At 53.1% G+C, this 26,787-nt stretch overlaps 1 protein-coding gene across 4 annotated transcripts in view; it reads left to right on the forward strand.

Annotated features, from left to right (window-relative positions):
- The first annotated feature begins 719 nt into the window (after window positions 1-719).
- Window positions 720-26,787, forward strand: part of LOC135549446 (BRD4-interacting chromatin-remodeling complex-associated protein-like) — a 66,794-nt gene continuing 40,726 nt past the window's right edge. For 2 of the 4 annotated variants that reach the window (XM_064979414.1, XM_064979416.1), the window contains exons 1-4: window positions 720-807; window positions 13,863-13,908; window positions 15,737-15,782; window positions 25,288-25,353. In XM_064979414.1, the coding sequence (XP_064835486.1) occupies window positions 13,868-13,908; window positions 15,737-15,782; window positions 25,288-25,353 (153 nt within the window). In that variant the 5' untranslated portion in view covers window positions 720-807; window positions 13,863-13,867. The remainder of the gene's footprint in view (window positions 808-13,862; window positions 13,909-15,736; window positions 15,783-25,287; window positions 25,354-26,787) is intronic. The other 2 variants (XM_064979415.1, XM_064979417.1) reach the window with 2 other exon arrangements.

The raw sequence follows: 26,787 nt of genomic DNA on the forward strand, positions 1-26,787 counted from the left end.
CTTGGCCAATTATTTCCAGTCCCCATTCAAATTCAACCAATCACTGAGTGTAAACAACACAAAAAACCACGCCCCCAGGGAAGAATATATTTAAAGGTCCTAAACTTTCCCTGTATGCTGGAGGTAATTTACCTTAGTCATGAGTCGTAATGTACACTAGTCATGAGTTAAATGATTAGTCCCTGCCTTTTTATTTGCTAGATATTTAGCTTTCGGCCAATCACATAACAAGCTATATTTAATCACAAATAAAATAGCTTTATCACGAAAGCAGCTCTGACTGAGGCAAAGGGGGATAGCCGTGTATTTGCCTGTAACGTCAGTGTAGGGGGTATTTAAATTATGGTTACCCCAATACCCTGGTTATTAACACAATCTCACACATAACATGCAAATAGCATAACTCAACCCAGTTAAATTAAGTGTTAATGTTTCCATTAGTTTCTAACAGTGTATATAAGCTTATAAAGCTATAACAACAAAAATGCATAACAAAACTGCACAATGTTTCAATATACTTTGTTTGCAGCTATATACTTATCTGTATGACAGAGCATTCCTTTTTATGTCTATGGTATAAACTGGATCATTGCCTGTTGCACGGGGATAAACGAGGTACTATGACGGATAAACTGGCGCTCAAGGTTCATGGAAGGTTGAAGGATTTTCGATAGAAAGCACACGCAACAATGAATTTGAACAGGCGAAGTCAGCAGTCATCTGTTTCCTGCCTGTAGCTGGGTCCTGTATGGAAGCCCGTGCGAGGCTGTCCCGGAGACCCCGCGCTGCCTGCACCTCTCGTCTTGGGTGAGTTTGTGACAATGTAGCAATTTCTCTATTAATCTGAATAACTAGAATAAAGCTACAACATTTGCAGACTGCAAACCTCGATCAAAATTCCGTAGTCCTTGCATGGCAAGGCGTTCCATTTTCCAACAAATTCCCAAGCACACCCCCTTGCCCAAGAGTATTCCAACATTAACTCATATTTTGCTTGCAAGGAGCTACCTACGCAATTGCATTTAAGGCAAACAAAATAATGCGTCATGCAAGCTGAAGTGCAACGCTGCTTGCATTATAAACGTGTTGATACTAAACCCGCTTGTGATGTTTTAAATGTCAAATGTATACTACGTCGGAATGTGTTAACACGAATGTTGATAGTCAGTTAGCTAACCTAGCAGATAATGCTAACGAAAGGGAAACTGCACCAAAAGCTTCAAATAGTTAGTAAATTCAGACAATTAGCTACATGCATCAAACGAACATGCGAGTTATTTTAGAGGACACTGTAGTTACAGGGAAAAAACGACTCATGCAAATACATTAGATGCATTCAACACTAGTTAGTGTCTCGCAGTGTCCCTCCTTTCATATGCTGTGCGACGCTCTGCTCTGCTGGCTGCAATGGCTCGAGCGCTTCAGCTTCAAACCAACATTCTGGAGAGCAGCAAATGGACTTTTCTCCCTTTATATAGGACACTGATGTTATCGGCGTCAATCCGCTGCTCTAGTGTCCGCCTACCTAAACTCACCATCTGATCTACCGTTAGCTTGCAACTACTCAACTTGTTTCTGTCAATACTCAATACGATCAGAGTATTACAGCTTGCATCAATATTTGGCAACTCTGAATTGAGCTTCTATTCTTTGCTTATATTACAATAAATCTATAAAAGGAATGATTATGGAGTGAGTGTGAACCGCACATTTTTACCTCGAGTGTATTTGACTTTAATCTATAATCTGTTGAGAACCTATTTGTTTATGGCTTTTCAACGTCTGCCATATTGTATTTGGTACAAATCATTCCCTATATTATACATTTCTAGAATCTGGTAATATTGTGTGGCTGTTGAACAAGTTGAGATGACTAAATTGGTTTTTACCTTAGATTGAATATTTATGTTTTGATCATGAGTTTCCAATGGTTGTAAAGCTCATGAGAAGTCTGTCCATAGTAAAGAGATTTTTTGACACCACACTCAACAAAGCAAGTCCTGCAGGCTCTCGTTTTATCTTGATTGTTGTCCAGTCATATGGTAAAATGCTGCAAAGGAAGACCTAGTTAAACTGCAGCTGGACCAGAACAGGGTGACATGTCTTGCTCTTTATTATAATCAGAGGGCTACTTTTAATACTATGCATGCCAGTCTCTCTTGGCTAAGAGTAGAGGAAAGACTGACTGTGTCACTTATTGTTTTTGCAAGAAATATTAATATGTTTGCATAGTCAATTTACACAGAGCACTGAAACACACACACTTACCCCACCAGACATGCCACCAGGTGTCTTTTCACAGTCCCCAGGTCCAGAACAAATTCAAGGAAACGTACAGTATTATACAGAGCCATGATTGCATGGAACTCCCATCTTCTATAGCACAAGTGAACAGCAAACCTGGTTTCAAAAAACAAATACAGCAACACCTCACAGCACAACGTGACCTACTTGTTGTGTAACTGATAGATTCACACCGCATGTTCCCTTGGTGTTTTTAAATGTACAGTACCAGTCAAAAGTTTGGGGACACCTACTCATTCCAGGGTTGCTTTATTTTTTAAATATTTTCTACATTGTAGAATAATGGTGAAGACATCAAAGTTTTGAAATAACACATATGGAATCATGTAGTAACCAAAAAAGTGTTAAACAAATCAAAATATATTTTATATTCTTCAAAGAAGCCACCCTTTGCCTTGATGACAACTTTGCGCATTCTGTCAACCAGCTTCATGAGGTAGTTACCTGGAATGCAATTCAATTAACAGGTGTGCCTTGTTAAAAGTTAATTTGTGCAATTTCTTTCCTCCTTAATGTGTTTGAGCCAATCAGTTGTGTTGTGTCAAGGTAGGGGTGGTATACGGAAGATAGCCCTATTTGGTACAAGACCAAGTCCATATTATGGCAAGAACAGCTCAAATAAGTAAAGAGAAACGCCAGTCTATCATTACTTTAAGACATGAAGATCTGTCAATAAGGAACATTTCAAGAACTTTTAAAGTTTCTTCATTTGCAGTCACAAAAACCATCAAGTGCTATGATGAAACTGGCTCTCATGAGGACCGCCACAGGAAAGGAAGACCCAGAATTACCTCTGCTGCAGAGGATACGTTCATGCTTCAGTAGTATACACATCTCAACATCAGATGTGTGAATCAGGCATTTGTGGTCGAATAATAAGAGACTTGCTTGTGCCAAGAAACATGACCAATGGACATTAGACCAGTGGAAATCTGTCCTTTGGTCTGATGAAACCCAAATTTGATATTTTTTGTTCCAACCGCCGTGTGTTTGTGAGACGCAGAGTTGGAGAACCATGATCTCTGCATGTGTGGTTCCCAACATGAAGCATGGAGGTGTGATAGTGTGGGGTGCTTTGTGGTGACACTCAGTGATTTAATTTAAAAAATCATTTTTAAATTCAAGGCTCTCTTAACCAGCATGGCAACCACAGCATTCTGCAGCGATACGTACACCCATCTGGTTTGGGCTTACTGGAACTGTCATTTGTTTTTAAACAAGACAATGACCCAACACACCTCCACGCTGTGTAAGGGCTATTTGACCAAGAAGGAGAGTGATGGAGTGCTTTATCAGATGACCTGGTCTCTACAATCACCAGACCTCAAACAAATTGAGATTTTTTGGGATGAGTTTGGACCACAGAGTGAAGGAAAAGCAGCCAACAAGTGCTCAGCATATGTGGGAACTCCTTCAAGACAGTTGGAAAAGCATTCCAGGTGAAGCTGGTTGAGAGAGAATTCCAAGAGTGTGCAAAGTGGTCATCAAGGCAAAGGGTGGCTACTTTGAAGAATCTCATATGTTTTCATTTGTTATATACTTTTGGGTTACTGCATGATTACATAAGTATTATTTCATAGTTTTCATTATTATTCTACAATGTACAAAATAGTAAAAATGAAGGAAACACCCTTGAATGAGTAGATGTGTCCAAAATTTTAGTCTGTAATGTATTTTTTGTGGTCGGACCCCAGTAAGTCGAACTGTCGGCTAGTTCTTAGAGTCAATGTGGGATTTACCTCGTCTATTTACTTATTGATGAATCCTGTGACTGTTGTGGTAAACTCCTCAATGTTATAGGATGTGTCCCAGTCTTTACTAGCAGAACACTATTGTAGCCCCACATCACTTATATAGTGTGCGCATCACTGGTACTTCCTGTTGGTTAAAAGGAAGCAGAAGGTTATATATGTCATTTTCCCTGATGGTCTGTGTGAGTAAAGTTAATCAATCAATCAAATGTATTTATGAAGCCCTTCTTACATCAGCTGATGCCACAAAGTGCTGTTCCAGAAACCCAGCCTAAAACCACAGACGGCAAGCAAGGCAGACGTAGAAGCACGGTGGCTAGGAAAAACTCCCTAGGAAGAAACCTAGAGTGGAACCAGGCTATGAGGAGTGGCCAGTCCTCTTCTGGTTGTGCCGGGTGGAGATTATAGCAGAAACATGGCCAAGATGTTCAAATGTTTATAGATGACCAGCAGGGTCAAATAATAATAATCACAGTAGTTGTCGAGGGTGCAACAGGTCAGCACCTCAGGAGAAAATGTTAGTTGGCTTTTCATAGCTGATCATTCAGATTATCTCTACCATTCCTGCTGCCTCTAGAGAGTTGAAAACAGCAGGTCTGGGACAGGTAGCACATCCGGTGAACAGGGCAGGATTCCATAGCCGCAGGCAGAACAGTTGAAACTGGAGCTGCAGCACAGCCAGAGGGACTGGGGACAGCAAGGAGTTATCAGGCCAGGTAATCCTGAGGCATGATCCTAGGGCTCAGGTCCTCTGAGAGAGGGAAAGAATGAGAGAATTAGAGAGAATGCTTAAATTCACACATGACACCGGATAAGACAGGAGAACTTCCCAAGATATAACAGACTGACCCTAGCCCCCCGACACAAACTGCTGCTTCATAAATACTGGAGGCTGAGACAGGAAGGGTCAGGAGACACTGTGGCCCCATCCGATGATACCCCTGGACAGGGCCAAACAGGCAGGATATAACCCCACCCACTTTGCCAAAGCACAGCCCGCACACCACTAGAGGGATATCTTCAACCACCAACTTTCCATCCTGAGACAAGGCTGAGTATAGCCCACAAAGATCTCCTCCACGGCACAACCCAAGGGGGGACGCCAACCCGGACAGGAAGATCACGTCTGTGACTCGCCCCTCCTAGGGACGGCATGGAAGAGCACCAGTAAGCCAGTGACTCAGCCCCTGTAATAGGGTTAGAGGCAGAGAATCCCAGTGGAGAGAGGGGAACCGGCCAGGCAGAGACAGCAATGGCGGTTCGTTGCTCCAGTGCCTTTTCGTTCATCTTCACACTCCTGGGCCAGACTACACTCAATCATATGACCCACTGAAGGGATGAGTCTTCAATAAAGACTTAAAGGTTGAGACCGAGTCTGCGTCTCTCACATGGGCTGGCAGACCATTCCATAAAAATGTAGCTCTATAGGAGAAAGCCCTGCCTCCAGCTGTTTGCTTAGAAATTGTAGGGACAGTAAGGAGGCCTGCTTCTTGTGACCGTAGCGTACGTGTAGGTATTTACGGCAGGACCAAATCGGAGAGATGGGTAGGAGCAAGCCCATGTATTGCTTTCTAGGTTAGTAGTAAAACCTTAAGTCAAGTCAATCTGGAAAGTTTTGAATATGTCCTGTCAATTATTCAACCAATTTTAATGTTTTTATTGTTAATATTTTATTTCCCTTTCCAGGTGATTTTAGTCAAGCTTTGCCTCCTTGCCATGTTTCCCTAATGTTCTGTGGGCAATTTTGATTCGATTGTATGGTTACAGATTCATTTCTTGAGGAGAAAAAATACATTCTAATGTTGCAAACACAGCCTGCTTCCTGTTGTCACCGGATTCAAATGTATTTTTTCCCTAAGCATATTTGAGATACTTAACATCATGATATTAAAGGCCCGTTTTACTTGATGTTTAGTCTACTTCATGTTTTCTGTTTTGGCATGGAAAATCAAGTTTAGTGGTATCGCGATGCTGTGATTAGGTTCAGGACGCAATGAGGGACATGTAGCCTATGACCTTGGTGGAAGTCTGTTCTTTCGGCCAGAACAGAGAATGGAGAGAAATACCACAACGTCCCCTAAACGATAATCACACTTTCAGTGCAGCCAGTTGGGTTGTCTGGAGGAACAGGTTTCAGTTTTCCTAGAGTGTGACGGAAAGCCGTCTCCAAAGCATGTCACCGGCTAACCCATTCCTAGACGCTGACTACCTTTAGTGCATATTGACGATATGGCCGGGGGAGTATTGTTGCGAGCCCCGGCACTCATTCTGAAAGTTAAAACGCATGGCCTGTGTTATGGTGTTGGAAACATACGTTCCGTGTCTTTCATATCAGCAAAACAGTAACATTACTACTTTATAAGGTTAGGTTAGTGTTCTCACACGGCCATACTTTTGTGTTACAGCGCTTGTTTATGGAAGAACTAGGCGGATACCTGTGCTAATTTTCTGTCTAGTTAACTGAGGAGGAAGTGATGTTGCTCAGCTAGAGCTTGTGGATCTGTGCTAAACTGCTTCAGTACGTGGTTTTATTTGAAAGATTCTTTCTTGCTGATATGAAAGATAAGGGACACATGTTTCGAAAACAATTTCGCAAGCGATTATTGACATTTCTTAACGTTAATACGCATAATTGGAATTATACTAAACACGCAGCCAACCATGGGTGAAGCTAACCCGCTGAAAAGCCTACCCTACGGCGAAGGTTTTTCCAGAACTAGTCACTGCCTAGCTGGTTGGATTCTATGAACTAATTTCCACCTCGAGAATGATATACATTTGATATTGATTCAGTGAAACTGTGAGCATGATACGCCTCTTGATAGTGTGTATTTTATTTAAACGGAGTCACATTGAGAATGATTTAGAACTGTATCTATTAAATAAAAGCAATCTCATTCAACTACAAAGAGGTCCTCAATCAATATTGTTTTATTTTATTTCACCTTTATTTAACCAGGTAGGCTAGTTGAGAACAAGTTCTCATTTCCAACTGCGACCTGGCCAAGATAAAGCATAGCAGTGTGAACAGAACACAGAGTTACACATGGAGTAAACAATTAACAAGTCAATAACACAGTAACAATCAATAATGTTAACTGCCTGAGTGACACCAGCCCATCTAACTGCCTTGAACTTGCAGATTGTTCCACAAATTAGGGGCAAAACCCCCCCGCAGATTTTCCCAAATCTGTGGAGACTGGAGGGATCTCTAGTGTTATCCATTCCTGTAAACGGGTTTGGTCATTTAGGATTTTCATCTTAATTAATGATGTTACATATAGAGGGAGTTTCTGTCAGATTGCTTTGTAATTAAGTAAGAGCATGCAGCGTTCCTCTGAGACAGAGAGGTCCGTATGCACCCTGTCGTCCGTATGCACCCTGTCGTCCGTATGCACCCTGTCGTCCGTATGCACCCTGTCGTCCGTATGCACCCTGTCGTCCGTATGCACACAATAGCCCTATTTGGTAAAAGACAGTCTGTATAATGGCAAGAACAGCTCAAATAAGCAAAGAGAAATGACAGTCCGTCATTACTTTAAGACATTGTCAGTCAATATGGAAAGTTTCCTCATGTGCAGTCGCAAACACCATCAAGCGCTATGATGACACTGGCTCTCATGAGGACACTCATGATGAAGTGCTGTATCAGATGACCTGGCCTCCATAATCCCCTGACCTCAAACAAATTGAGATGGTTCGGGATGAGTCAGACCGCAGAGTGAAGGAGAAGCAGCCAATAAGTGCTCAGCATGTGTGGGAACTCCTTCAAGATGGTTGGAAAAGCATTCCTCATGAAACTGGTTGAGAGAATGTCGAGAGTGTGCAAAGTTGTCGTCCAGGCATAGAAGGCTACTTTGAAGAATCTAAAATATATTTTATTTTGATGTCTTCACTATTATTCTACAATGTAGATAATAGTAAAAATAAAGAAAAACCCTTGAATGAGTAGGTGTCCAAACTTTTGACTGGTACTGTATGCTAAGTTGCTCTCAAAATGATCATAATGGACTTTCTCCACTTCTGCTCTGCCTTTCTGCATTTTCTCTTCAATTGGTTAGTTTCCTCAGGCATCCCAGGGACTCTCCATTTGGATGGGTCCTTTGTCAATTTGACTGGAGTTATGGCATCAATGGTTGCCCTGAATTTACTATTAAAGTTATCAACTAAATCATCAAAAGAGGAAGGCAGAATAGGTGGTGGAGTATTGTTCATACACTTAATAAAATTTGTAGCAACTTCAGAGGTCTGATAGCGTTTCTTAATAATGCGTTCTTTATTACCCTGTGCTGTGGGCAACAAGGTAGTATAAAGCAATATCGTCAATAGAGGATATGTCAATAGAAAGCCCCTTGGTAATAACCAGGTCTGCCCAGGAGAAATCCCTGTGGTAATAACCAGGTCTGCCCAGTGGAAAGCCCCTTGGTAATAACCAGGTCTTCCCAGTGGAAAGCCCCTTGGTAATAACCATGTCTGCCCAGTAGAAAGCCCCTTGGTAATAACCATGTCTGCCCAGTAGAATGCCCCTTGGTAATAACCAGGTCTGCCCAGTAGAAAGCCCCTGGGTAATAACCAGGTCTGCCCAGCAGAAAGCCCCTGGGTAGTAACCAGGTCTGCCCAGCAGAAAGCCCCTGGGTAGTAACCAGGTCTGCCCAGCAGAAAGCCCCTGGGTAATAACCAGGTCTGCCCAGCAGAAAGCCCCTGGGTAATAACCAGGTCTGCCCAGCAGAAAGCCCCTGGGTAATAACCAGGTCTGCCCAGCAGAAAGCCCCTGGGTAATAACCAGGTCTGCCCAGGAGAAAGCCCCTTGGTAATAACCAGGTCTGCCCAGGAGAAAGCCCCTTGGTAATAACCCGGTCCAGAGTATGGCTGTTTTATGGGTGTGTCCAGTAGAAAGCCCCTTGGTAATAACCAGGTCCAGAGTATGGCTGTTTTATGGGTGGGTCCAGTAGAAAGCCCCTTGGTAATAACCAGGTCTGCCCAGGAGAAAGCCCCTTGGCAATAACCAGGTCTGCCCAGGAGAAATCCCCTTGATAATAACCAGGTCTGCCCAGGAGAAAGCCCCTTGGTAATAACCAGGTCTGCCTAGGAGAAAGCCCCTTGGCAATAACCAGGTCTGCCCAGGAGAAATCCCCTTGATAATAACCAGGTCTGCCCAGGAGAAAGCCCCTTGGTAATAACCCGGTCCAGAGTATGGCTGTTTTATGGGTGTGTCCAGTAGAAAGCCCCTTGGTAATAACCAGGTCCAGAGTATGGCTGTTTTATGGGTGGGTCCAGTAGAAAGCCCCTTGGTAATAACCAGGTCTGCCCAGGACAAAGGCCCTTGGTAATAACCAGGTCTGCTCAGGAGAAAGCCCCTTGGTAATAACCAGGTCTGCTCAGGAGAAAGCCCCTTGGCAATAACCAGGTCTGCCCAGGAGAAAGCCCCTTGGCAATAACCAGGTCTGCCCAGGAGAAAGCCCCTTGGCAATAACCAGGTCTGCCCAGGAGAAATCCCCTTGATAATAACCAGGTCTGCCTAGGAGAAAGCCCCTTGGCAATAACCAGGTCTGCCCAGGAGAAATCCCCTTGATAATAACCAGGTCTGCCCAGGAGAAAGCCCCTTGGTAATAACCCGGTCCAGAGTATGGCTGTTTTATGGGTGTGTCCAGTAGAAAGCCCCTTGGTAATAACCAGGTTCAGAGTATGGCTATTTTATGGGTGGGTCCAGTTGAAAGCCCCTTGGTAATAACCAGGTACAGAGTATGGCTGTTTTATGGGTGGGCCCAGTAACATGTTGGATAATGTCTATAGTGCTCAAAAGGCAAGTCTACAGATTGTGGATAAGAGAGAGATTTCAGCAGAATAAGACCCTCAGTATTTATTGTAACAGAGATCCCAGTGCATTTTCACCACCCTGTGAAGTCCATCATAACTTATTTCATGTGTAGCTTAAACTGCATGGTTTCCCGTGTCGTAGTAGGAGGATCACACATCATGTCATTGCGTGACTCCAAGTTTACTTCCACATGGTTTTCTCATGATCAAATTTTTTTTAAACATTTTTTATTTTCACCTTTATTTTACCAGGTAGGCTAGTTGAGAACAAGTTCTCATTTGCAACTGCGACCTGGCCAAGATAAAGCATAGCAGTGTGAACAGACAACACAGAGTTACACATGGAGTAAACAATAAACAAGTCAATAACAGTAGAAAAAAAAGAGTCTATATACATTGTGTGCAAAAGGCATGAGGAGGTAGGCAAATAATTACAATTTTGCAGATTAACACTGGAGTGATAAATTATCAGATGGTCATGTACAGGTAGAGATATTGGTGTGCAAAAGAGCAGAAAATTAAATAAATAAAAACAGTATGGGGATGAGGTAGGTAAAATTGGGTGGGCTATTTACCGATAAGACTATGTACAGCTGCAGCGATCGGTTAGCTGCTCAGATAGCAGATGTTTGAAGTTGGTGAGGGAGATAAAAGTCTCCAACTTCAGCGATTTTTGCAATTCGTTCCAGTCACAGGCAGCAGAGAACTGGAACGAAAGGCGGCCAAATGAGGTGTTGGCTTTAGGGATGATCAGTGAGATACACCTGCTGGAGCGCGTGCTACGGGTGGGTGTTGCCATCGTGACCAGTGAACTGAGATAAGGCGGAGCTTTACCTAGCATGGACTTGTAGATGACCTGGAACCAGTGGGTCTGGCGACGAATATGTAGCGAGGGCCAGCCGACTAGAGCATACAGGTCGCAGTGGTGGGTGGTATAAGGTGCTTTAGTGACAAAACGGATGGCACTGTGATAAACTGCATCCAGTTTGCTCAGTAGAGTGTTGGAAGCTATTTTGTAGATGACGTCGAGGACCGGTAGGATAGTCAGTTTTACTAGGGTAAGTTTGGCGGCGTGAGTGAAGGAGCCTTTGTTGCGGAATAGAAAGCCGACTCTAGATTTGATTTTCGATTGGCGATGTTTGATATGAGTCTGGAAGGAGAGTTTACAGTCTAGCCAGACACCTAGGTACTTATAGATGTCCACATATTCAAGGTCGTAAACATCCAGGGTGGTGATACTAGTCAGGCGTGCGGGTGCAGGCAGCGAACGGTTGAAAAGCATGTGTTTGGTTTTACTAGCGTCTAAGAGCAGTTGGAGGCCACGGAAGGAGTTGGGTATGGCATTGAAACTCATTTGGAGGTTAGATAGCACAGTGTCCAAGGACGGGCCGGAAGTATATAGGATGGTGTCGTCTGCGTAGAGGTGGATCAGGGAATCGCCTGCAGCAAGAGCAACATCATTGATATATACAGAGAAAAGAGTCGGCCCGTGAATTGAACCCTGTGGCACCCCCATAGAGACCGCCAGAGGACCGGACAGCATGCCCTCTGATTTGACACACTGAACTCTGTCTGCAAAGTAGTTGGTGAACCAGGCAAGGCAGTCATCAGAAAAACCGAGGCTACTGAGTCTGCCGATAAGAATATGGTGATTGACAGAGTCGAAAGCCTTGGCAAGGTCGATGAAGACTGCTGCACAGTACTGTCTTTTATCGATGGCCGTTATGATATCGTTTAGTACCTTGAGGGTGGCTGAGGTGCACCCGTGACCGGCTCGGAAACCAGATTGCACAGCGGAGAAGGTACGGTGTGATTCGAGATGGTCAGTGACCTTTTTGTTGACTTGGATTTCGAAGACCTTAGATAGGCAGGGCAGGATGGATATAGGTCTGTAACAGTTTGGGTCCAGGGTGTCTCCCCCTTTGAAGAGGGGGATGACTGCGGCAGCTTTCCAATCCTTGGGGATTTCAGATGATATGAAAGAGAGGTTGAACAGGCTGGTAATAGGGGTTGCGACAATGGCGGCGGATAGTTTCAGAAATAGAGGGTCCAGATTGTCAAGCCCAGCTGATTTGTACGGGTCCAGGTTTTGCAGCTCTTTCAGAACATCTGCTATCTGGATTTGGGTAAAGGAGAACCTGGAGAGGCTTGGGCGAGTAGCTGCGAGGGGGGCGGAGCTGTTGGCCGAGGTTGGAGTAGCCAGGCGGAAGGCATGGCCAGCCGTTGAGAAATGCTTGTTGAAGTTTTCGATAATCATGGATTTATCGGTGGTGACCGTGTTACCTAGCCTCAGTGCAGTGGCCAGCTGGGAGGAGGTGCTCTTGTTCTCCATGGACTTCAGTGTCCCAGAACTTTTTGGAGTTGGAGCGACAGGATGCAAATTTCTGCCTGAAGAAGCTGGCCTTAGCTTTCCTGACTGACTGCGTGTATTGGTTCCTGACTTCCCTGAACAGTTGCATATCGTGGGGACTATTCGATGCTATTGCAATTAGCCTTTTAAAATTATTAACTTGGATTAGCTAACACAACGTGCCATTGGAACACAGGAGTGATGGTTGCTGATAATGGGCCTATGTAGTCTGTGTGTGTATACATGCATGTATGTACAGTTGAAGTTGGAAGTTTACATACACCCCAGTTTTAAACTATTTCTGACATTTCATCCTAGTCAAAATTCCCTCTCTCAGGTCAGTTAGGATCACTACTTTATTTTAAGAGTGTGAAACGTCAGAATAATAGTAGAGAAAAAAATAAAAGCCAGACTACGGTTTGCAACTGCACATGGGGACAAAGATTGTACTTTTTTGGAGAAATGTCCTCTGGTCTGCTGAAACAAAAATAGAACTGTTTGGCCATAATGACCATCGTTATGTTTGGAGGAAAAAGGGGCAGGCTTGCAAACCGAAGTACACCACCCCAAATGTGAAGCACAGGGGTGGCAGCATCATGTTGTGGGGGTGCTTTGCTGCAGGAAAATGGGTCTTCCAAATGGACAATGACCCCAAGCATACTTCCAAAGTTATGGCTTAAGGACAACAAAGTCAAGGTATTGGAGATGCCATCACAAAGCCCTGACCTCAATCCTATAAAAAATGTGTGGGCGGAAATGAAAAAGCATGTGCGAGCAAGAAGGCCTACAAACCTGACTCGTTTACACCAGTTCTGTCAGGAGGGATGGACCATAATTCACCCAATTTATATTGGGAACCTTGTGGGAGGCTACCTGAAAGGTTTGACCCAAGTTAAACAATTTAAAGGCAATGTTACCAAATACTAATTGAGTGTATGAAATCTTATGACCCACTAGGAATGTGATGAAATAAATAAAATATGAAATAACTCATTCTCTCTACTATTATTCTGACATTTCACATTCTTAAAATAAAGTGGTGATCCTTACTGACCTAAGACAGGGAATTGTTACTCGGATTAAATATCAGAAATTGTGAAAGTTTAAACGTATTTCGCTAATGTGTATGTAAACGTCCGACTTCAACTGTATAGTTGATAGTTATATATAGACATTTTTATTTTCAAATTTTTTATTTCAATTTTATTTAACCAGGTAGGCTAGTTGAGAACAAGTTCTCATTTACAACTGTGACCTGGCCAAGAATAAAACGAAGCATTTCGACAAACACAACAACACAGAGTTACATATACATGGAGTAAAACAAACATACAGTACAAAAAGTCTATATACAATGTTTGCAAATGAGATAAGGGAGGTAAGGCAGTAAATAGGCCATGGTGGTGACATAATTACAATATACCAATTAAATATTGGAGTGATTGATGTGCAGAAGATGAATGTGCAAGTGGAGATACTGGGGTGGTGCTGTGATCTGTGAGCTGCTCTGACAGCTGGTGCTTAAATCTAGCTATATAGATAGTGTGTGTTTATAGTTGATAGAATCTTTGTGTCCCATATACACCATAATGATTGATGTAATGATCTAAATATTGTTGGGGATGTTAATGTGTTTTCAGTTGACATGGACGATGAAGATGGCAGGTGCCTGCTAGATGTCATTTGGTGAGTTCATATCCTCTTCAAAGTACTGATTATGTTCTAATATCCACAATACACACCATCTAGTATACCTGGCCAAGACATTGGTTCACACTGAAAGGTTGTTGGATCGAATCCCCGAGCGGACAAGGTAAACATCTCCCCTTCTGTTCCTGAATGAGGCAGTTAACCCACCATTCCCCAGTAGGCTGTCATTGTAAATAAGAATTTGTTCTTAACTGACTTGCCTAGTTTAAATAAATAAATAAATATGCAAGTGTGGATACTGAGACAGGGTAATACACTCACTTCAGACAGTATTCACACCCCTTGACTTTTTCAACATTTTGTTGTGTCATTGGACTACACACACTACCCCATCTTGTCAAAGTGGAATTGTTTTTATTTTTACAAATTAATAAAAAATGAAAAGTGGAAAGTGGAAATGTCGAGTCAATAAGTATTCAACCCCTTTGTTACGGCCTAAATAAGATCAGGAGTAAACATTTGCTTACTTCACATAATACATTGCATCGACTCACTCGGTGTGAAATTATATTGTTTAACAGGATTTTTGAATGACTACCTCATCTCTGTACTCCACACAGAATTATCTGTAAGTTCCCACAGTCGAGCAAGGAATTTCAAACACATATTCAACCACAAAGTCTAGGGAGGTTTTCCAATGCCTCACAAAGAAGGGCACCTAAAAAATATCAGACATTGAATATCCCTTTGTGTATGGTGAAGTTATTAATTACACTTCGGATGGTGTATCAATACACCCAGTCACTGCAAAGGTACAGGCGTTCTTCTTAACTCAGTTGCCAGAGAGTAAGGAAACCACTCAGGGATTTAACCATGAGGCCAATGGTTAGGGAGTTAGAGTTTAACGGTTGTGATAGAAAACTGAGGCTGGATCAACAACATTGTAGTCACTCCACAACACTCACTTAATCGACAAGAGTGAAAAGAAGGAAGCCGGTACAGAAAATAAAATATTCCAAAACATGCATCCTTTTTGCAACTAAAGCAGGCACTAAAGCAATGCTGCAAAATATGTGGCAAAGCAATTCACTTTTTGTCCCGAATACAAATTGTGACGACCATAGGTTCAAGCATGTTATCGTTATGATTGTAAAGAAACGGAATGGAGCTAAGGACAGGCAAAATCCTAGAGGAAAACCTTGAAGTCTGCTTTCCCCCAGACACTGGGAGATGAATTCACCTTTCAGCAGGAAAATAACCTAAACGACAAGGCCAAATCTACACTGGAGTTTCTTACCAAGAAGACAGTGAATGTTCCTGAGTGGCCGAGTTAGTTTGGACTGAATTCTGCTTGAAAATCTGTGCCAATACTTAAATGGTTTTCTAGCAATGATCAGCAACCAATTTGACAGCTTAAGGAAACTTGAAAATAATAATGGGAATATCTGTGCGGCAGGTAGTCTAGCCGCCCAGATAAGAGGATTGGGCCAGTAAACTTAAGGTCGCTGATTGAATCCCTGAGCAGACTAGGTGAAAAAATTGTCAATTTGCCCTCGAGCAAGGCATTTCACCCTAATTGCTCCTGTAAGTTGCTCTGGTTAAGAGCGTCTGTTAAATGACTGAAATGTCAAATGTGAATGTAAGTATTGTACAGTCCAGGTGTGGTAAACTCTTAGAGACGTACTCAGAACGACTCCCAGCTGTAATCAAAGATGATTCTACATGTATTGACTCAAGGGTGTGAATACTTATGTAAATCAGCTTGTAACACAACAACATGTGGAATAAGTCAAGTGGAATGAATACTTTCTGAAGGCAATGTGGATGTCACCTCATTGTCTGACCAATGTTCCTCTCTTCACAGTGACCCAGAAGCACTAAACGATTTTCTTCATGGATTAGACACCCATGTAAGTGGTTGCTATTTAACTGCAAGGATGGTTATGATGCCTCTATTGTACTTGCCAAGCTGAGGAGTTACCTGGATTATTTCATAGCAGTTGACATGACGCACCGAGGACGGACGCGGTTGACCTGACGCACCGAGGACGGACGCGGTTGACCTGACGCACCGAGGACGGACGCGGTTGACCTGACGCACCGAGGACGGGCGCAGTTGACCTGACGCACCGAGGACGGGCGCAGTTGACCTGACGCACCGAGGACGGGCGCAGTTGACCTGACGCACCGAGGACGGGCGCGGTTGACCTGACGGGCGCGGTTGACCTGACGCACCGAGGACGGGCGCGGTTGACCTGACGCACCGAGGACGGGCGCGGTTGACCTGACGCACCGAGGACGGGCGCGGTTGACCTGACGCACCGAGGACGGGCGCGGTTGACCTGACGCACCGAGGACGGGCGCAGTTGACCTGACGCACCGAGGACGGGCGCGGTTGACCTGACGCACCGAGGACGGGCGCGGTTGACCTGACGGGCGCGGTTGACCTGACGCACCGAGGACGGGCGCGGTTGACCTGACGCACCGAGGACGGGCGCGGTTGACCTGACGCACCGAGGACGGGCGCGGTTGACCTGACGGGCGCGGTTGACCTGACGCACCGAGGACGGGCGCGGTTGACCTGACGCACCGAGGACGGGCGCGGTTGACCTGACGCACCGAGGACGGGCGCGGTTGACCTGACGCACCGAGGACGGGCGCGGTTGACCTGACGCACCGAGGACGGGCGCGGTTGACCTGACGGGCGCGGTTGACCTGACGCACCGAGGACGGGCGCGGTTGACCTGACGCACCGAGGACGGGCGCAGTTGACCTGACGCACCGAGGACGGGCGCAGTTGACCTGACGCACCGAGGACGGGCGCGGTTGACCTGACGGGCGCGGTTGACCTGACGCACCGAGGACGGGCGCGGTTGACCTGACGGGCGCGGTTGACCTGACGCACCGAGGACGGGCGCGGTTGACCTGACGCACCGAGGACGGGCGCGGTTGACCTGACGCACCGAGGACGGGCGCAGTTGACCTGACGCACCGAGGACGGGCGCAGTTGACCTGACGCACCGAGGACGGGCGCGGTTGACCTGACGGGCGCGGTTGACCTGACGCACCGAGGACGGGCGCGGTTGACCTGACGGGCGCGGTTGACCTGACGCACCGAGGACGGGCGCAGTTGACCTGACGCACCGAGGACGGGCGCAGTTGACCTGACGCACCGAGGACGGGCGCAGTTGACCTGACGCACCGAGGACGGGCGCGGTTGACCTGACGGGCGCGGTTGACCTGACGCACCGAGGACGGGCGCGGTTGACCTGACGCACCGAGGACGGGCGCGGTTGACCTGACGCACCGAGGACGGGCGCGGTTGACCTGACGCACCGAGGACGGGCGCGGTTGACCTGACGCACCGAGGACGGGCGCAGTTGACCTGACGCACCGAGGACGGGCGCGGTTGACCTGACGCACCGAGGACGGGCGCGGTTGACCTGACGGGCGCGGTTGACCTGACGCACCGAGGACGGGCGCGGTTGACCTGACGCACCGAGGACGGGCGCGGTTGACCTGACGCACCGAGGACGGGCGCGGTTGACCTGACGGGCGCGGTTGACCTGACGCACCGAGGACGGGCGCGGTTGACCTGACGCACCGAGGACGGGCGCGGTTGACCTGACGCACCGAGGACGGGCGCGGTTGACCTGACGCACCGAGGACGGGCGCGGTTGACCTGGACGCACCGAGGACGGGCGCGGTTGACCTGACGGGCGCGGTTGACCTGACGCACCGAGGACGGGCGCGGTTGACCTGACGCACCGAGGACGGGCGCAGTTGACCTGACGCACCGAGGACGGGCGCAGTTGACCTGGACGCACCGAGGACGGGCGCGGTTGACCTGACGGGCGCGGTTGACCTGACGCACCGAGGACGGGCGCGGTTGACCTGACGGGCGCGGTTGACCTGGACGCACCGAGGACGGGCGCGGTTGACCTGACGCACCGAGGACGGGCGCGGTTGACCTGACGCACCGAGGACGGGCGCAGTTGACCTGACGCACCGAGGACGGGCGCAGTTGACCTGACGCACCGAGGACGGGCGCGGTTGACCTGACGGGCGCGGTTGACCTGACGCACCGAGGACGGGCGCGGTTGACCTGACGGGCGCGGTTGACCTGACGCACCGAGGACGGGCGCGGTTGACCTGACGCACCGAGGACGGGCGCGGTTGACCTGACGCACCGAGGACGGGCGCAGTTGACCTGACGCACCGAGGACGGGCGCAGTTGACCTGACGCACCGAGGACGGGCGCGGTTGACCTGACGGGCGCGGTTGACCTGACGCACCGAGGACGGGCGCGGTTGACCTGACGGGCGCGGTTGACCTGACGCACCGAGGACGGGCGCGGTTGACCTGACGCACCGAGGACGGGCGCGGTTGACCTGACGCACCGAGGACGGGCGCGGTTGACCCTGGGCGCGGTTGACCTGACGCACCGAGGACGGGCGCGGTTGACCTGACGCACCGAGGACGGGCGCAGTTGACCTGACGCACCGAGGACGGGCGCAGTTGACCTGACGCACCGAGGACGGGCGCGGTTGACCTGGCCGCACCGAGGACGGGCGCGGTTGACCTGACGGGCGCGGTTGACCTGACGCACCGAGGACGGGCGCGGTTGACCTGACGCACCGAGGACGGGCGCAGTTGACCTGACGCACCGAGGACGGGCGCAGTTGACCTGACGCACCGAGGACGGGCGCAGTTGACCTGACGCACCGAGGACGGGCGCGGTTGACCTGACGGGCGCGGTTGACCTGACGCACCGAGGACGGGCGCGGTTGACCTGACGCACCGAGGACGGGCGCGGTTGACCTGACGCACCGAGGACGGACGCGGTTGACCTGACGCACCGAGGACGGACGCGGTTGACCTGACGCACCGAGGACGGACGCGGTTGACCTGACGCACCGAGGACGGGCGCGGTTGACCTGACGCACCGAGGACGGGCGCGGTTGACCTGACGGGCGCGGTTGACCTGACGCACCGAGGACGGGCGCGGTTGACCTGACGCACCGAGGACGGGCGCGGTTGACCTGGCGCACCGAGGACGGGCGCGGTTGACCTGACGGGCGCGGTTGACCTGACGCACCGAGGACGGGCGCGGTTGACCTGACGCACCGAGGACGGGCGCGGTTGACCTGACGCACCGAGGACGGGCGCGGTTGACCTGACGCACCGAGGACGGGCGCGGTTGACCTGACGCACCGAGGACGGGCGCGGTTGACCTGACGCACCGAGGACGGGCGCGGTTGACCTGACGGGCGCGGTTGACCTGACGGGCGCGGTTGACCTGACGCACCGAGGACGGGCGCGGTTGACCTGACGCACCGAGGACGGGCGCGGTTGACCTGACGCACCGAGGACGGGCGCGGTTGACCTGACGGGCGCGGTTGACCTGACGCACCGGGACGGGCGCGGTTGACCTGACGCACCGAGGACGGGCGCGGTTGACCTGACGCACCGAGGACGGGCGCGGTTGACCTGACGCACCGAGGACGGGCGCGGTTGACCTGACGGGCGCGGTTGACCTGACGCACCGAGGACGGGCGCGGTTGACCTGACGCACCGAGGACGGGCGCAGTTGACCTGACGCACCGAGGACGGGCGCAGTTGACCTGACGCACCGAGGACGGGCGCGGTTGACCTGACGCACCGAGGACGGGCGCGGTTGACCTGACGGGCGCGGTTGACCTGACGCACCGAGGACGGGCGCGGTTGACCTGACGCACCGAGGACGGGCGCAGTTGACCTGACGCACCGGGACGGGCGCAGTTGACCTGACGCACCGAGGACGGGCGCGGTTGACCTGACGGGCGCGGTTGACCTGGCCGCACCGAGGACGGGCGCGGTTGACCTGACGGGCGCGGTTGACCTGACGCACCGAGGACGGGCGCGGTTGACCTGGCACCGAGGACGGGCGCGGTTGACCTGACGCACCGAGGACGGGCGCGGTTGACCTGACGGGCGCGGTTGACCTGACGCACCGAGGACGGGCGCAGTTGACCTGACGCACCGAGGACGGGCGCAGTTGACCTGACGCACCGAGGACGGGCGCGGTTGACCTGACGGGCGCGGTTGACCTGACGCACCGAGGACGGGCGCGGTTGACCTGACGGGCGCGGTTGACCTGACGCACCGAGGACGGGCGCGGTTGACCTGGCGCACCGAGGACGGGCGCGGTTGACCTGACGCACCGAGGACGGGCGCGGTTGACCTGACGCACCGAGGACGGGCGCAGTTGACCTGACGCACCGAGGACGGGCGCAGTTGACCTGACGCACCGAGGACGGGCGCGGTTGACCTGGACGGGCGCGGTTGACCTGACGCACCGAGGACGGGCGCGGTTGACCTGACGGGCGCGGTTGACCTGACGCACCGAGGACGGGCGCGGTTGACCTGACGCACCGAGGACGGGCGCGGTTGACCTGACGCACCGAGGACGGGCGCGGTTGACCTGACGGGCGCGGTTGACCTGACGCACCGAGGACGGGCGCGGTTGACCTGACGCACCGAGGACGGGCGGGCGCAGTTGACCTGACGCACCGAGGACGGGCGCAGTTGACCTGACGCACCGAGGACGGGCGCGGTTGACCTGACGCACCGAGGACGGGCGCAGTTGACCTGACGCACCGAGGACGGGCGCAGTTGACCTGACGCACCGAGGACGGGCGCAGTTGACCTGACGCACCGAGGACGGCGCAGTTGACCTGACGCACCGAGGACGGGCGCGGTTGACCTGACGGGCGCGGTTGACCTGACGCACCGGACGGGCGCGGTTGACCTGACGGGCGCGGTTGACCTGACGCACCGAGGACGGGCGCGGTTGACCTGACGCACCGAGGACGGGCGCGGTTGACCTGACGCACCGAGGACGGGCGCGGTTGACCTGACGGGCGCGGTTGACCTGGCCGCACCGAGGACGGGCGCGGTTGACCTGACGCACCGAGGACGGGCGCGGTTGACCTGACGCACCGAGGACGGGCGCGGTTGACCTGACGCACCGAGGACGGGCGCGGTTGACCTGGACGCACCGAGGACGGGCGCGGTTGACCCGGGGACGGGCCGGTTGACCCTGGGGGCGCGGTTGACCTGACGGGCGCGGTTGACCTGACGCACCGAGACGGGCGCGGTTGACCTGACGCACCGAGGACGGGCGCGGTTGACCTGGACGCACCGAGGACGGGCGCGGTTGACCTGACGCACCGAGGACGGGCGCGGTTGACCTGACGCACCGAGGACGGGCGCCTGGGACGACCCTGACGCACCGGGGGGCGCGTTGACCTGACGCACCGAGGACGGGCGCGGTTGACCTGACGCACCGAGGACGGGCGCGGTTGACCTGACGCACCGGGACGGGCGCACCGGTTGACCTGGCGCACCGACGCACCGAGGACGGGCGCAGTTGACCTGACGCACCGAGGACGGGCGCAGTTGACCCTGACGCACCGAGGACGGGCGCGGTTGACCTGACGCACCGAGGACGGGCGCGGTTGACCTGACCGCGGTTGACCTGCACCGAGGACGGGCGCGGTTGACCTGACGCACCGAGGACGGGCGCAGTTGACCTGACGCACCGAGGACGGGCGCAGTTGACCTGACGCACCGAGGACGGGCGCGGTTGACCGCGGTTGACCTGGACGCACCGAGGACGGGCGCGGTTGACCTGACGGGCGCGGTTGACCTGGGCACCGAGGACGGGCGCGGTTGACCTGACGCACCGAGGACGGGCGCGGTTGACCTGACGCACCGAGGACGGGCGCGGTTGACCTGACGCGCGGTTGACCCTGACCGGGACGGGCGCGGGCGTTGACCTGACGCACCGAGGACGGGCGCAGTTGACCTGACGCACCGAGGACGGGCGCGGTTGACCTGACGGGCGCGGCTGACCTGGCGCACCGAGGACGGGCGCGGTTGACCTGACGGGCGCGGTTGACCTGGACCGAGGACGGGCGCGGTTGACCTGGACGCACCGAGGACGGGCGCGGTTGACCTGACGCACCGAGGACGGGCGCGGTTGACCTGACGCACCGAGGACGGGCGCAGTTGACCTGACGCACCGAGGACGGGCGCAGTTGACCTGACGCACCGAGGACGGGCGCGGTTGACCTGGGACGGGCGCGGTTGACCTGACGCACCGAGGACGGGCGCGGTTGACCTGACGGGCGCGGTTGACCTGACGCACCGAGGACGGGCGCGGTTGACCTGACGCACCGAGGACGGGCGCGGTTGACCTGACGCACCGAGGACGGGCGCGGTTGACCTGACGGGCGCGGTTGACCTGACGCACCGAGGACGGGCGCGGTTGACCTGACGCACCGAGGACGGGCGCAGTTGACCTGACGCACCGAGGACGGGCGCAGTTGACCTGACGCACCGAGGACGGGCGCGGTTGACCTGACGCACCGAGGACGGGCGCAGTTGACCTGACGCACCGAGGACGGGCGCAGTTGACCTGACGCACCGAGGACGGGCGCAGTTGACCTGACGCACCGAGGACGGGCGCAGTTGACCTGACGCACCGAGGGACGGGCGCGGTTGACCTGACGGGCGCGGTTGACCTGACGCACCGAGGACGGGCGCGGTTGACCTGACGGGCGCGGTTGACCTGACGCACCGAGGACGGGCGCGGTTGACCTGACGCACCGAGGACGGGCGCGGTTGACCTGGCGCACCGAGGACGGGCGCGGTTGACCTGACGGGCGCGGTTGACCTGACGCACCGAGGACGGGCGCAGTTGACCTGACGCACCGAGGACGGGCGCAGTTGACCTGGACGCACCGAGGACGGGCGCGGTTGACCTGACGGGCGCGGTTGACCTGGACGCACCGAGGACGGGCGCGGTTGACCTGACGGGCGCGGTTGACCTGACGCACCGAGGACGGGGCGCGGTTGACCTGACGCACCGAGGACGGGCGCGGTTGACCTGACGCACCGAGGACGGGCGCAGTTGACCTGACGCACCGAGGACGGGCGCAGTTGACCTGACGCACCGAGGACGGGCGCGGTTGACCTGACGGGCGCGGTTGACCTGACGCACCGAGGACGGGCGCGGTTGACCTGACGGGCGCGGTTGACCTGACGCACCGAGGACGGGCGCGGTTGACCTGACGCACCGAGGACGGGCGCGGTTGACCTGACGCACCGAGGACGGGCGCGGTTGACCTGACGGGCGCGGCTGACCTGACGCACCGAGGACGGGCGCGGTTGACCTGACGCACCGAGGACGGGCGCAGTTGACCTGACGCACCGAGGACGGGCGCAGTTGACCTGACGCACCGAGGACGGGCGCAGTTGACCTGACGCACCGAGGACGGGCGCAGTTGACCTGACGCACCGAGGACGGGCGCAGTTGACCTGACGCACCGAGGACGGGCGCAGTTGACCTGACGCACCGAGGACGGGCGCAGTTGACCTGACGCACCGAGGACGGGCGCAGTTGACCTGACGCACCGAGGACGGGCGCAGTTGACCTGACGCACCGAGGACGGGCGCAGTTGACCTGACGCACCGAGGACGGCGCAGTTGACCTGACGCACCGAGGACGGGCGCAGCTGACCTGACGCACCGAGGACGGGCGCAGTTGACCCTGACGCACCGAGGACGGGCGCGGTTGACCTGACGCACCGAGGACGGGCGCGTTGACCTGACGGGCGCGGTTGACCTGACGCACCGAGGACGGGCGCGGTTGACCTGACGCACCGAGGACGGGCGCAGTTGACCTGACGCACCGAGGACGGGCGCAGTTGACCTGACGCACCGAGGACGGGCGCGGTTGACCTGACGCACCGAGGACGGGCGCGGTTGACCTGACGCACCGAGGACGGGCGCAGTTGACCTGACGCACCGAGGACGGGCGCGGTTGACCTGACGCACCGAGGACGGGCGCGGTTGACCTGACGCACCGAGGACGGGCGCGGTTGACCTGACCTGACGCACCGAGGACGGGCGCAGTTGACCTGACGCACCGAGGACGGGCGCAGTTGACCTGACGCACCGAGGACGGGCGCGGTTGACCTGACGGGCGCGGTTGACCTGACGCACCGAGGACGGGCGCGGTTGACCTGACGGGCGCGGTTGACCTGACGCACCGAGGACGGGCGCGGTTGACCTGACGCACCGAGGACGGGCGCGGTTGACCTGACGCACCGAGGACGGGCGCGGTTGACCTGACGGGCGCGGTTGACCTGACGCACCGAGGACGGGCGCGGTTGACCTGGCGCACCGAGGACGGGCGCAGTTGACCTGACGCACCGAGGACGGGCGCAGTTGACCTGACGCACCGAGGACGGGCGCGGTTGACCTGACGCACCGAGGACGGGCGCGGTTGACCTGACGGGCGCGGTTGACCTGACGCACCGAGGACGGGCGCGGTTGACCTGACGCACCGAGGACGGGCGCAGTTGACCTGACGCACCGAGGACGGGCGCAGTTGACCTGACGCACCGAGGACGGGCGCAGTTGACCTGACGCACCGAGGACGGGCGCGGTTGACCTGACGGGCGCGGTTGACCTGACGCACCGAGGACGGGCGCGGTTGACCTGGACGCACCGAGGACGGGCGCGGTTGACCTGACGCACCGAGGACGGACGCGGTTGACCTGACGCACCGAGGACGGACGCGGTTGACCTGACGCACCGAGGACGGACGCGGTTGACCTGACGCACCGAGGACGGGCGCGGTTGACCTGACGCACCGAGGACGGGCGCGGTTGACCTGACGCACCGAGGACGGGCGCGGTTGACCTGACGCACCGAGGACGGGCGCGGTTGACCGAGGACGGTGCGTCAGGTTCACTGGCTACTGCACACACATCTCGTTCAACTGTGCCTTTTCACTTTATTACTCCACAATGACCACTACTAATTTAATGCAAGCCCTCTTCTGATTCTGTTTGTTCCTTGCCTTCTGTCCCTCTCACCTCTAAACCACTTTGCTGCCCCTCTTCAATCTTGGGTCACTGGTGGGTCTGCCCGCCTCGCTCGCTCGCTCTCTGTTTGCCCGCCTCGCTCGCTCGCTCTCTGTTTGCCCGCCTCGCTCGCTCGCTCTCTGTTTGCCCGCCTCGCTCGCTCGCTCTCTGTTTGCCCGCCTCGCTCGCTCGCTCTCTGTTTGCCCGCCTCGCTCGCTCGCTCTCTGTTTGCCCGCCTCGCTCGCTCGCTCTCTGTTTGCCCGCCTCGCTCGCTCGCTCTCTGTCTGCCCGCCTCGCTCGCTCGCTCGCTCGCTCGCTCTCTGTTTGCCCGCCTCGCTCGCTCGCTCTCTGTTTGCCCGCCTCGCTCGCTCGCTCTCTGTCTGCCCGCCTCGCTCGCTCTCTGTCTGCCCGCCTCGCTCGCTCGCTCGCTCTCTGTCCTGTTTGTCTGTCGTTCTGTTTCCCCTCTGTCCTGGCTTTGTCTGTCGTTCTGTCTGTCTAGCTGGACACTGACGACCTATTGGATGGCTCGAGCAATCCCTCCAGCTCTTTCTTCTCGGGTGCTGGGGTGAGTGAAGGCCCTTTAACCTCTGACCCTCCTGTCTCCATTCATGCATGTTCATGTAGCATGCATTTCTCTCCCATCATGTCATACATATCACACTTCCCCCCCACTGGCTGGGAGGCCTAACACTATAGTGGTCTCGGAGGGCCTGTCTGGTCAACATCTCCACAATTTGAAGCCTGTGTCAACCCCTTCCTTCTCTACTCTACTCAATTCTCCTCCTCATCCCTTTGCTTCTTGACCTCCATCACAGACCCCCTCCCTCTTCTCATCGTCCTCATCAGATTTTCTCTCTTCATCCTCCATCACACCTTCTCCCTCTTGTTCTCGTCCTCCTTCACAGAACTTTTCCCTTCTTCTCGTCCACCTTCACAGACCTTCTCCATTCTCCTCATCCTCATTAGACCTTCTCCATTCTCCTCGTCCTCCGTCAGACCTTCTCTCTTCTCGTCCTCCGTCAGACCTTTTCTCCCTTCTCGTCCTCCGTCAGACCTTTTCTCTCTTCTCGTCCTCCGTCAGACCTTTTCTCTCTTCTCGTCCTCCGTCAGACCTTTTCTCTCTTCTCGTCCTCCGTCAGACCTTTTCTCTCTCTTCTCATCCTCCGTCAGACCTTTTCTCTCTCTTCTCGTCCTCCGTCAGACCTTTTCTCTCTCTTCTCGTCCTCCGTCAGACCTTTTCTCTCTCTTCTCGTCCTCCGTCAGACCTTTTCTCGTCAGACCTTTTCTCCCTCTTCTCGTCCTCAGTCAGACCTTTAAATAAATAAACTTCCGACAGAGATGGCCGCCTCGCTTCGCGTTCCTAGGAAACTATGCAGTTTTTTGTTTTTTTACGTGTTATTTCTTACATTAGTACCCCAGGTCATCTTAGGTTTCATTACATACAGCCGAGAAGAACTACTGTATATAAGATCAGCGTCAACTCACCATCAGTACGACTAAGAATATGTTTTTCGCGACGCGGATCCTGTGTTCTGCCTTACAAACAGGACAACGGAATGGATCGCATGCAGCGACCCAAAAACGACTCCGAAAAAGAGGGAAACGTGGCGGTCTTCTGGTCAGACTACGGAGACGGGCACATCGTGCCCCACTTCCTAGCATTCTTCTTGCCAATGTCCAGTCTCTTGACAACAAGGTTGATGAAATCCGAGCAATGGTAGCATTCCAGAGGGACATCAGAGACTGTAACGTTCTGTGCTTCACGGAAACATGGCTCACTGGAGAGACGCTATCCGAAGCGGTGCAGCCAACGGGTTTCTCCACGCATCGCGCCGACAGAAACAAACACCTTTCTGGTAAGAAGAGGGGTGGGGGTGTATGCCTTATGGCTAACGAGGCATGGCGCGATGAAAGAAACATACAGGAACTCAAATCCTTCTGTTCACCTGATTTAGAATTCCTCACAATCAAATGTAGACCGCATTATCTACCAAGAGAA

This window comes from Oncorhynchus masou, chromosome 12 (assembly GCF_036934945.1).
Source record: "Oncorhynchus masou masou isolate Uvic2021 chromosome 12, UVic_Omas_1.1, whole genome shotgun sequence".
Classification (NCBI taxonomy): Eukaryota; Metazoa; Chordata; class Actinopteri; order Salmoniformes; family Salmonidae; genus Oncorhynchus; species Oncorhynchus masou.